This window comes from Cottoperca gobio, chromosome 3 (genome assembly GCF_900634415.1).
Source record: "Cottoperca gobio chromosome 3, fCotGob3.1, whole genome shotgun sequence".
NCBI classification, from domain to species: Eukaryota; Metazoa; Chordata; class Actinopteri; order Perciformes; family Bovichtidae; genus Cottoperca; species Cottoperca gobio.
In genome coordinates this window covers 29,998,406-30,011,496 of record NC_041357.1, presented here as the reverse complement: position 1 = coordinate 30,011,496, position 13,091 = coordinate 29,998,406, and the positions used below count along the sequence as shown (strand labels likewise).

General features: G+C 39.6%; 1 protein-coding gene across 1 annotated transcript; it reads left to right on the top strand.

Moving 5' to 3' along the window:
- Positions 1-517: 517 nt before the first annotated feature.
- On the top strand, positions 518-3,571 carry LOC115004670 (interferon-induced very large GTPase 1-like). Its single transcript, XM_029426371.1, has one exon. The coding sequence runs from the start codon at positions 591-593 to the stop codon at positions 1,992-1,994; it is 1,404 nt and encodes a 467-aa protein (XP_029282231.1). The 5' UTR covers positions 518-590; the 3' UTR covers positions 1,995-3,571.
- The last annotated feature ends 9,520 nt before the right edge of the window (positions 3,572-13,091 follow it).

Here is a 13,091-nt window from a genome sequence, read left to right as displayed (position 1 = left end):
CAGTCAAGTGAAGACATTGGTTGAATCAGAAAAATCACAGGTGTTGGACAAAATAGGCGCCCAAAAAAATTTCATGAGGCAAAAAATTGAGGAATACTACAAAAGGAAAGACATACATGTGAATCTGATCGAGAAATACAAAAGTGAATTTCTCAACAGCATCAACAGTCTTGGAAAGGAAATCCAACATTCAGTGAACAATGCATTGGATTGTGCACTTGAGCAGAGAAAAAGTTCAGGACTCGTTCAGGAGATTCAAAGAACACACAGAGAAAGGATTGAAGAAAAAGTTATGAAACTCTTGAGTGATCGTCGCAAACACAACACGATGTCTGAAGAAGAGTTGAAACGTGACTTTGAAGAGATGTGGGCTGAAGTCACTGAAAACGTGTCTGGCTTGGAAGAACAGAATATATCTGCACGAATCCTCAAACAGTTAAAAGAACATTTCTTAAATCGTAATTTCAATGAGGAATTACAGAACATTGGAGACCTAAAGGAGATTGTGAAGGGTCAATTTAAGGTCGAAAACTAAACATGTACAAGAAAGTTTTATTGAAAGCTGTAGCTATCTGTTCTCGAAAAAACAGATGAAAAGAGACTTGCAGAGCTTTGCAGACAATGTCATTGAGTCTTGCACACGATTTATACTTGATATTGCAAAAGAAGACGGAGATTACAATGATTCTTTCACAAAGGAGCTTCTGGAAAAAGTAGACGAATCCCTTAAACAACACTGGAAGCAGTGCAAGTCCAGGTTTGAGATTGATCTGAAACTTCACATTTGTAGCATTGCCTCAACAGAGTTCCTTCAGATGCACAGAAGATACTTGTTGAAAACGGATCCCAAAATTCAGCTGGAGAAGTACAAGCCTCAGTACTTGTCAGATTTTCTCAATCTATACATGAAGAGGGATGATTGCCAACGCAAAGCAACTGATTTTGTCCAACTTTGTCTCAAACCTGCTGTTGAAGAGTACGTGAGTAGTTCTCTGGGAATAGAGATTGTGGAGGACATTTTGACAAGTAGCCATTCAACAACGTACAGTTCCCGTAACTATTTCCAGTACAACATTCAGAAAGAGCTGCTGCAGAAGGGAGACTTTCAGGGTTTTGTAAAGTACATTAGTAAATATGAAATGTATGTCAAGGATTGGATATTTCAGCAGATACTGGGAAAAATATCAGAGAGCAAAACTTTGTACAAACTGAAAAATAAGAATCTGGAGATCATAGTTCAGAAAATAACAGAAGCAACAGAACGGGCTTCAAAAGGAGACGATGGTGTTCTGCTGCCAGATGACACACAAAGCATCACAGAGCTCATCAACAACATGCGCAGATATTTAATCAACGATATCTCGATTTCAGTGGAGGCTGAAAAAAGAACCCTGTTTCTAATCCAAAGCACATGCCACCCATTTACAAAGAGCCTCATTACATCATTGAGGGAAATGAAGGAACAGCTGCAGGAGGAATTCTCAAGCGCTGATATCACTGAGACTCTGCACAAGCTTCCAGTCAAACCACACCAGGAGCTTTTCAACAAGGTGTTTGGCTGTGGACAACAATGTCCATTTTGTAAAGTTCCATGTGAGGCTGGAAGCAAAGAACACGAGAAACATCATGCAGCTGTTCATCGGCCTCAAGGTCTTGGTAGATGCAGGAAGATATCCAGTGAGAAGCTGGTGGCAACACTGTGCACGACGTCTGTGCACAGTGAAGGTCACTTCAAATGCTCAGACACTAAATGGGAGTTGCATCCTTACAAAAACTACACCAAGTACTATCCAGACTGGCACATTCCTCCCGACTACAGCATTAAGGCGTCTGACTACTGGAAGTTTGTCCTGGTTCAATACAATGACAGATTTGCAGAAGAATACAAAGCCAAGCCAGCTGATGTTCCACAGGACTGGAGGAAGATCACAAAGGAACAAGCACTGAAAGGCTTGAAAGATGCCTTCAACATGCCTGTGAACAAATATCTTTAAATATCTTTAACGAGGAAGAATTGTTCACGTACAAATGTACGGAGAAGACCAAGAGGAAGGACGGAACAAATAAAAGACGGAACAATGCTTTTAAAAATGATCAACTTGACTTCACCATTATCTTTACAGACATCTTTGGAACAAGAGATTTGATGTTTTTATATTTTATATACCATATCATTTTAGCTTTATTTTTATTTATTATTAAGACAACATGTCTGGTTGTCTTTTATATGCACATTTGTCATTTTTGTTTTTGGACTCCAACTCTTTGTTTTTATTAGTTTTGCTCATATTTCTATATTGATTTCTGCATTATAACTGTTGTGCACAACAACCGCCATGTTGGGAAACATATGTTGTCATGGAGAAGTCTGCATGTCCTAAAAAGAATGTTTTTGTATTTGATACCAGTCAGTGAATAACAGATATTGTGACAAATTAATTTTGACTTGCTTTTTTAAAACTTTTAAATATTTCCCTTGTTCTAGTTTTATTCTTTTTTAGATGATAATGTTTAACAAACAAACAGACTTGTGTGCTCAACATGATGATGTCGTACACAGACCATGTGATGAGATCATGTTTTACTTACCTTTATTATTACTTACTTTACATTTTTATAATCTTATTTCCCAACATTTTAATGCAGAATGTAACCTTTGATGTGTACATAAGTCAGCATTAACTATTCTTTATCTCGGACTTAAACATGTTCCTATACTTCTTTCTTACTTTTGATGTTTGATGATTGCAGCTCTGTCTGTAGCGACTTGTGCTAAAGATGATGATGATGATAATTATAAAGGCTTTAATATTTTTTAATGTTTTACTACTTTTAGGTACATGAAAAAAAAATGTACCTTTTCATTTCGATGTTTAAATACTTTTAAATACTTCTTATTTTATTTATTATGTTCAACAAACACAATGACTTGTGTAGTATGTAGTGTAGTGACTTTGTAGTACGAAGACCATGTGATGAGATCATGTTTCATAAAACATCTCACTATTTACATGTTGATGGTTTTATTTTGTAACATGTCCTTGAATATGTAACCTGAAGAAGTAATCCATGTGTGCGTGTAGAGTACGTAACTCTGCGTTAGTTTAAATACGTTGTATGCTTGATGATACTGTAACGACCTCTCACACGTTGTTAGTGATTAACTTGTGATCTTTATTCTTTTAGACGGATGAGGACGTGTTGAACAAGGAAGCAAGACGTTAAAAAACGTCTTCGTTTTGATTTCAAAGATAAAGATGATGATGAAGGCCATGAGAAACAAGTTATACGTCATCAATATTCTTTAATCTTTTTTAATGTTATACTTCTAATAGATACATGCAAAACATTTTTATCTTTCTATTTAGATTTCTTACTTTTAAATACTTGTTTTAAATCTCTTGATGTGTATTTGATAAGTCAGTGAATAAGAAATGATTAAATACCGTCTAAACAAGTCAACAGCAGAGAATACTGTTGATCAGATAACAAGTTCAAGGTATGTGCATCATGGATGATTAAAATGATGAGGATATATGTATGAAAAAAACATTTTGAAGCAAATAAGCATTAAAAATAAAATTCTTAAAGTCACTGTCAGTTTCTTTCAATTTGTATATGTAAGAATAATAATAATGCATCTCTCTGTATTTGGTTTTATTCATCCAGTTTTTTAGATGTATCCGAGTTTTCTGCCACCATCAGAATATAATAGAGGTGGAGGACGTTGTCTGTGTGGTGCTCACAGCATCAAACTATTAAATGACATTACATTTAACACAGTAACATGGACAAACTGATGGGATTGAATTTCAATTTGTCTCTTTTGAATTGGTTACGTATCAAAAAGGTTCGTAAGAAAATCTTTTGTCTTTTGTCTTGAATTTACCATGTTTGAATGAATTGTCTTCTCATATGAGATCAACACATTACTGCAATACAGTGCATCCGGAAAGTTTCCATACCTTCACTTTGTCCACATTTTGTTATGTTACAGCCTTATTCCAAAATGGATTAAATTAATTTTTTTCTCTCAACATTCTACACACAATACGTATAATGACAAAGTGAAAAAGGGTTTTTAGAATTTTTCCCAAATGTATTAAAAAAATATATTAATAAAATATCACATGTACATAAGTATTCATACACTTTGCTGTGACACTTGAAATGAAGCTCAGGAGCTCCAATCTCTATTGATCGTGATTGAGATGTTCCTACACCTTGTTTGGAGTCCACCTGTGGTACATTAAATTGATTGGACATGATTTGTAAAGACACACTCCCTTCTATGTAAGCTCCCACAGTTCACAGTGTATTGTTGTGCAAAAACCAAACCAGGAGGTGAAAGGAAGCCTGTGGAGCTCAGAGACAGGATTGTGTCGAGGCACAGAGCTGGGGAAAGCTACAAAACTATTTCTGCTGCATTAAAGGTTCCCAAGAACACAGTGGCCTCCATCATTCTGACATGGAGGAAGTTTGGAGCAACTAAGACTCTTCCTAGAACTGGCTTCCCGTCCAAACTGAGCAATCGGGGAGAAGGGCCTCGGGAAGAGAGGTGACCAAGAAGGTCACTCTGACCGAGCTCCAGAGATCCTCTGTGGAGATGGAGAACCTTCCAGAAGGACAACCATCACTACAGCACTCCATGGATCTGGGCTGTATGGCAGAGTGGCCAGACGGAAGCCACTGCTCAGTGCAGAAGAATGAAGAATGTTGAAGAACATGAAGAATATGTCTAAATGAATCCACTCCACCTGGTCATATTAATACTCACATTCCTCGAGGTACTGGCCGAGGAGGTGGAGTTGCGGCCATATTTGACTCAAACCTCTTGATCAATCCTAAGCCTAAACTAAACTATAACTCTTTTGAAAGCCTTGTTCTTACGCTCTCAAACCCAACATGGAAACAATAAAGCCAGTTTTATTAGTTACTGTGTACCGCCCTCCTGGTCCGTATTCTGAAGTTCTATCTGAACTCTCAGAATTTTTATTCTTAAAACAGATAAAGTAATTATTGTAGGTGACTTTAATATTCCTGTGGATGTTGATAGTGACAGCCTTAATAATGCATTTATCTCAATATTAGATTCACTTGGGTTCAGTCAGAATGTACATGAACAACTCACTGTTTAAACCACACTCTGGACCTTGTTCTGGGATATGGTGTTGAAACTGAAAGTTTATCAAGTGTGTCCACATAATCCTCTTTTATCAGACCATTTTAATAACTTCTGAAGTCCTGTTACTGGACTACAAGCCAGCAGGCAGAACATCCTACGCTCGATGTCTATCTGAAAGTGCTGTGACTAAATTTAAGGAAGTGATTCCATCAGCACTTGATTCAATACCAGGACTCAATATCAATATAACAGAGGACTCCAATGCTAACTTTAGTCCCTCCCAAATTAATCATCTTGTTGATAGCGCTTGCAGCCTCACTGCGAATAACACTCGACTCTGTCGCTCCTCGAAAGAAGAAGATCATAAAACAGAAAAAGAAAGCTCCGGCTTAATTTACAAATCCGCAAACTAAAACAAAAGTCGAGAAATCTTGAAAGTAAATGGCGTTCCACTAAATTGGAAGAATCTGGTTTAGTCTGGTTAGATCATCTTAAAACGTATAAGAAGGCTCTCCGTAATGCAGAGCAGCTTATTACTCTTCCTTAATAGAATAACATAAGAACAACCCCAGGCTTCTGTTCAGCACTGAGGCTGACAGAGAGCCACAGCTCTACAGAGCCTTCTGTTCCTGTAATCTCTCAGTAGTGATGAACTTCATGAGCTTCTTTAACCATAACATTATAATTATTAGAGACTAAATTAATCTCCTCCTGACCTCAATTGGTAATGACTTAACTTCAACCTCCGGAATTTCCAAAACATTAGTAACTCCTGAAATATATCTAGACTGTTTTACTCCAATCAACCTTAACCAACTAACTTCAACAATCTCATCGTCTAAGCATCAACCTGTCTTTTAGACCCGATTCCAACTAAACTGTTTAAAGAAGTTTTACCCTTAATTAACACCTTCGTTATTAAATATGATCAACCTGTCTCTATTATCTGGCTACGTACCACAATCCTTTAAAGTAGCTGTAATAAAACCACTTCTTAAAAAGCCTAGTCTTGATCCAGAGGTTTTAGCCAACTATAGGCCGATATCTAATCTTCCCTTTCTCGCTAAGATCCTTGAGAAAGCAGTCGCAAAACGTCGTGTGACTTTTTACATAATAATAGTTTATTTGAGGTTTTTCAATCTGGATTTAGAGTTCATCATAGCACAGAGACGGCACTGGTGAAAGTTACCAATGACCTTCTATTGGCATTCAGACAAAGGACTTGTCTCTGTTCTTGTCTTGTTAGACCTCAGTGCTGCTTTCCACACTGTTGATCAGGACATTCTACTACAGAGACTGGAGCATTGTGTTGGCATAAAAGGAACCGCACTAAGCTGGTTCAAGTCCTATTTATCTGAGCGATCTCAAGTTTGTACTTGTTAACGATAAATCCTCCATGACAGCCAAAGTCAGTCTTGGAGTTCTGCAGGGTTCTGTACTTGGACCGATTCTATTCATCTTATATATGCTTCCTTTGATCAATATTATAAGGAACCACTCTATAAACTTTCATTGTTATGCGGATGATACCCAATTATATCTATCAATTAAACCAGATGAAACCAATCAATTGGCTAAACTTCAAGCCTTAAGGACATAAAAACTTGGATATTCTGCAACTTTTTGATGTTAAACAAACAAACAAAACTGAAGTTATTATACTTGGCCCTAAACGCCTCCGAAACGCATTTTCTAATGACATAGAAGCTCTGGATGGCATTAACTTGGCCTCCAGCACCACTGTAAGGAATCTTGGCGTCATCTTTGATCAAGATCTGTCGTTTAACTCCCACATAAAACAAATCTCAAGGACTGCCTTCTTTCATCTACGTAACATTGCAAAAATAACATCCTGTCTCAAAATGATGCAGAAAAATCTAGTCCATGCATTTGTTACTTCAAGGCTGGATTACTGCAACTCATTGTTATCAGGTTGTCCCAAAAAGTCGCTTAAGACTCTTCAGTTGATCCAAAATGCAGCGGCACGTGTATTGACAAGAACAAGGAAACGGGATCATATTACTCCTGTATTAGCTGCTCTGCACTGGCTCCCGGTAAAATACAGAATAGAATTCAAAATCCTTCTCCTGACTTACAAATCAATTAATGGTGAGGCTCCAGCATATCTTAAAGATCTCATAGTACCTTATAAACCAACTAGAGCATTACGCTCCCAGACTGCAGGGTTACTTGTGGTTCCTAGAGTCTCTAAGAGTACAATGGGAGCCAGAGCCTTCAGCTATCAAGCTCCTCTCCAGTGGAACCAGCTTCCAGTTTGTGTTCGGGAGGCAGACACACTCTCCACATTTAAGAGTAGGCTAAAGACTTTCCTTTTTGATAAAGCTTATAGTTAGGGCTGGCTCAGGTTTGCCCTGGATCAGCCCCTAGTTATGCTGCTATAGGCTTAGACTGCCGGGGGACACCTCCCTGCTCTCTTCCTTCTCTTCCTCTCTCCTCCCCTCCCTCTCTTCTTCTCCCTCTCTATCTGTATGCATTATGTAAATGTATGTTACTAACTCACACTGAGACAAATGTATAATTTGTGATATTGGCCTATACAAATATATTTGTATAGGCTAAGATTGAACAGTTTGGCCTCAATTCTAAACGTCACGTCAGGAAGGTACCTGTGCAATACCATCCCAACGGTGAAGCACGGTGGTGGCAGCATCGTGCTGTGGGGGGGTTTCAATGGCAGGGACTGGGAGACTAGTCAGGGTGGACGGAAAGCTGAATGGAGCAAAGTACAGAGAGATCCTGAATGAAAACCTGCTCAGAGCGCTCTGGATCTCAGACTGGGCCGACGTTTCATTTTCCAACAGGACAACGATCCTGAGCGGCCCAGCCAGAGCCCGGACTTGAACTCAACTGAACATTTCTTTTTTGAGTGGCTTTGATGACTGGACGTTAACAAATAGCTGCAGAGTGATGATGTGCGACACATTTTTAAAGTTTCTCGGAAAGTGGTAATGAAAGAAGTCCCGGCCGAAATATATATATTTTGAATATTTACTGCTCAGTCAAAACGAGACAATTATTAATTTTATGAATCAATCAATCAAAAAATCTGCAGATTAATTAATAATAAAAAGAATCCTTATTTGCAGCTCCGGTTACTTTTATGTTCCAGGTAATAGGATGACCCTTAACATCTATAACCGGCAGATATAGTTCTGCTCTCAGCCGGAGTTTGAATATGAGAAACGTTGATGAACTGAAGCAATAAACCACATGAGGCTGTGGGTTACAGGGATTTTACAACAGTTAAGACGTTGTTCACCTCTATACTACTGTGTGTGTAATTAAAACCAGCTGAGCAGAACTGTTAATCCTCATCACACACAGATACAAACATGTGCATAACTTGCAGACTGGAATGCTGGAAATGTGAGCGCCGGTGAAGAGCCACTCCTCTGAGGTTTTATCTTCTCCTGTCAGGAGTTCAGTGTCACTGTGACATCACTGTTTACAGAGAAGTACTCACACCTTTCTTCTAAAGATAAACGCAGCAGTATCATAGAGGACAAACACATTATTATTTTCCTTAATGAGATTAAACTACTGATAGAGTTGCATGTTGTATGTACCTGTATCTCCAGTTTTTGGGGATTTTCATGATGGAATAGAAAAAATGAAAGATGCAAGAAATTAAAGAAAGGGACCATATGCCATATTTTAGGATCTTACTGACGCTAAAGTAAATTAAAGTACATTTCCTCCCCCCCCCCACCTTTGTCTTTGTTTTGTCTTTTGTTTGCATCTTGTGTGTACACATTTGTATATGTCTGTTTTTATCATTTTAAAGCATCTGTGTATCTAGACAAGTGCCATATAAATTACATGTATTATTATTATTAATAGTGCTGAATTTATTATTAGTAATATAAATAAAATAAATAATAAATTCAGCACTAAAGGAAAAAATGGAGGAATAAAACATTTTCATCTGGAGGTGAAAATGGTAAAAAAAAAAAGCCTAAATATTGTACTTAGGGAAATGTACTTAATTACCTCGCTCCACTTTGAGTGACATCACTTTCATGCAGCACATCCAGTAAGGCTGCATTCCACATCTTCACTCCTCCCCCGGCTGAAGTGTCTGTACGTTAGGTGAATATCTGGGTCACATCTGTCCACCTGCCTGAACACACCACAGTGAGAAGGAGAAAGGATCATTAATGAAACTGAGGTGAGTTTGTTTAAATTCCTCTCTGAGCTCGAATCGCAATCTGCTTCGGACGGACGCTAATTACTTCATTGTAAAATAATCCAAGTATTAGTTCTTCAAGAGGGAAGATGTTTCATTATTGACTTGTTTGTGGCTGTTTAAATCTTCATTTAAAATCAGTATTATTTTGTACATAATGGCATCAAATCTTCATTCCTTAACGTCAGAATACTTTTAAATTCAGTTAAAATTGTATTTTGTGATCAGCTGCTTGATACAAACCCCGGAAAAAGGTGCAAGTTGATAATAACCTTTAAAATAAAATCCCTTCAACAACAGTTTGTGTTAGTTTGGACATCAGGAACTAAAGAAATCAAAGCTACAACAGTGATCGGGTTAACTGGAGTTGCAGCACGTAGAATATCGTTCATTCGCTCAGAAATGCAAATCTTAAAACTTTGAGAAACAAATGTTCAAAAGAAACTGAGGTTGAAAGATTATTATCATTTTACATTCCAGAAAAGTTTTCCTCTTCCAAGAAGAAACTTTTATTTTCTTAAATACTTCCTAAAGACAACATGTGTTTTTATATCAGACAAATAATGAGCACTGTGACGATTCTTAAATTCATGATTATCCATAAAGATTTGTTTAGTTATTTTCCAAGGACTTGTTTCCATTGATGATCTTGTGATGGTGATACCGAGAGATTTGAACAGTGGAAGTTAGTAAATAGAGAGCGGAGGTATGTGTGGGCGGAGTCTGAGTCCTGGAATGTGGCAGAACACGCTGACATTCCTTCTGTCAGCAAACCTGTGTGTCTCCTCCTGCAAACACAGAGAAACTACACACACACACACCTACACACACTTCCCCGTCAAACACCAGTTTCCTTGTGCCAAATGTAAACTTGACTGATGTGTGTTGAACTGATACATCTGAGGGTTTATTGGTCCATTCAGGCGAAATGTTCACTTCCTGTTGTGTCTTGTTGTGTAAATGCTTAAATACACAGTTCTTACGGTTTCACTGAATCCTGAAACACTCAGTGATTCTGAAAGCTCTGGTAGCCAAAGCATTTACTCAGTGTGTCAAACTGAGTGCACATGTTCTGCTTCACACTCAGTTTGTAATTCAATGATTAAAATCATCTCTGCATGTTTACATAATGAGTTCACTTACTGATTTAAAGAGGCCACAGAGCTGAAATCTACTTCTGTCATTTTATAATGAATAATGTGTTATGTTATGAAAACACGTCCATACTTTCACACATTTGGAGACCTGTGTGTATGTGTGTTTACATGTATGAAGTGTTTTTGGAAGTGTTTTCCATTTATACTTTCAATGCATAGTTGGTGCTTTGTGTGAAGAAAAATAAAATTTCTAAAAGAGTTTTGCAAGAATTGTTTGGTTTTACAAGAGACATAATGTTGCGAGGGGCCAGACTAAGAATGTTTCAAAAACAACCTCATGAAAGAAAGGGAAAGGAAAGGAGAGACCCTGCCCGGAGGAAGCCCGGGGCCCCCGTCTGGAGCCAGGCCCAGAGAGAGGGGCCGACAGCGAGCGCCTGGTGGCCGGGTTTGCCACGGAGCCCTGTCGGGCACAGCCCGAAGAAGCTACGTGGTGCCTCCCATCCATCCATCCTGTGGGCCCACCACTCATGGGAAAAACCGCTGGGGTCGGGTGCGCTGTCACACGGGTGGCAGTGATGGTCAGGGACCTCGACGGACCAGACCCGGGCAGCAGAGGCTGGCTCTGGGGACGTGGAACGTCACCTCTCTGTGGGGGAAGGAGCCGGAACTAGTGCGGGAGGTGGATCGCTACCAGTTGGATCTGGTGGGGCTTACCTCTACGCACAGTCTTGGCTCTGGAACCGTACTCCTGGATAGGGGTTGGACTCTATTCTTCTCCGGAGTTGCCCAAGGTGTGAGGCGTCGGGTGGGTGTGGGGATACTCACAAGTCCCCGGCTGAGCGCCGCTACGTTGGTGTTCACCCCGGTGGACGAGAGGGTCGTCTCCCTATGCCTTCGGGTTATGGGGGGGGGGAAACTCTGACTGTTGTTTGAGCCCAATATCACAAATTATACATTTGTCTCAGTGTGCTTTACAGACTGTACAGGTTACAACACCCTCTGTCCTTAGACCCTCTGTTCTCAGACCCTCTGTCCTTAGACTCTCTGTCCTTAGACCCTCTGTCCTTAGACCCTCTGTCCTTACACCCTCGCATTGCACAAGGAAAAACTTCCTAAAAGAAACCCCATAATTAAAGGGGGAAAAATGGAAGAAACCTCAGGCAGAGCAACTGAGGAGGGATCCCTCTCCCAGGACGGACAGACGTGCAATAGATGTCGTGTGTACAGGATAAACAACATAGTACAAATACAACATTTGACAGAAATGATGTTGTGTTGAAAAAGAGAAAGTTTGGATGAATCCAGGAAAATGTCAATAAGGCTTCCCGGTGTCCAGCAGGACCAGGGCAGCAGGCGCAGCCACGATTCATGATCCTGACGTAAACTTTATCAGTGGCAACCTGCCACATGAGAGACAGACACTCTGGGGATGATACCCCGGATGGTGAGTTAGTAACACACATTTACATAAATGCATACAGATAGAGAGGGAGAAGAAGAGAGGGAGGGGAGGAGAGAGGAAGAGAAGGAAGAGAGCAGGGAGGTGTCCCCCGGCAGTCTAAGCCTATAGCAGCATAACTAGGGGCTGATCCAAGGCAAGCCTGAGCCAGCCCTAACTATAAGCTTTATCAAAAAGGAAAGTCTTTAGCCTGCTCTTAAATGTGGAGAGGGTGTCTGCCTCCCGAACACAAACTGGAAGCTGGTTCCACTGGACAGGAGCTTGATAGCTGAAAGCTCTGGCTCCCATTGTACTCTTAGAGACTCTAGGAACCACAAGTAACCCTGCAGTCTGGGAGCGTAATGCTCTAGTTGGTTTATAAGGTGCTATGAGATCTTTAAGATATGCTGGAGCCTGACCATTAATTGATTTGTAAGTCAAGAGAAGGATTTTGAATTCTATTCTGTATTTTACCGGGAGCCAGTGCAGAGCAGCTAATACAGGAGTAATATGATCCCGTTTCCTTGTTCTTGTCAATACACGTGCCGCTGCATTTTGGATCAACTTTTGGGACAACCTGATAACAATGAGTTGCAGTAATCCAGCCTTGAAGTAACAAATGCATGGACTAGTTTTTCTGCATCATTTTGAGACAGGATGTGTCTTATTTTTGCAATGTTACGTAGATGAAAGAAGGCAGTCCTTGAGATTTGTTTTATGTGGGAGTTAAACGACAGATCTTGATCAAAGATGACGCCAAGATTCCTTACAGTGGTGCTGGAGGCCAAGTTAATGCCATCCAGAGCTTCTATGTCACTAGAAAATGCGTTTCTGAGGCGTTTAGGGCCAAGTATAATAACTTCAGTTTTGTCTGTGTTTAACATCAAGAAGTTGCTAGACATCCAAGTTGTTATGTCCTTAAGGCATGCGTGTCCTAAACATGTGTGTTGCGTGTCCGTTCGCCCGGCTGTGTACTGACACCATGAGAGAGATATCTTATATCTTATATCTTATACTGGTCTTCACGCTCAGGCTCGATGCATCACGAGCAGGAAGCTTACAGGTCTTATTATTATAAAACCTTATACATTATAAACATTTACATTATAAAACTTTTCCTTTTCTCTGTCAACAACTATTTCTATCAAATGTCAGCGAAAGTTTACTGCCGATTATTTCTTTTGGTTATTCACACAATATCTGCACAAAGACCGACATGAAAAC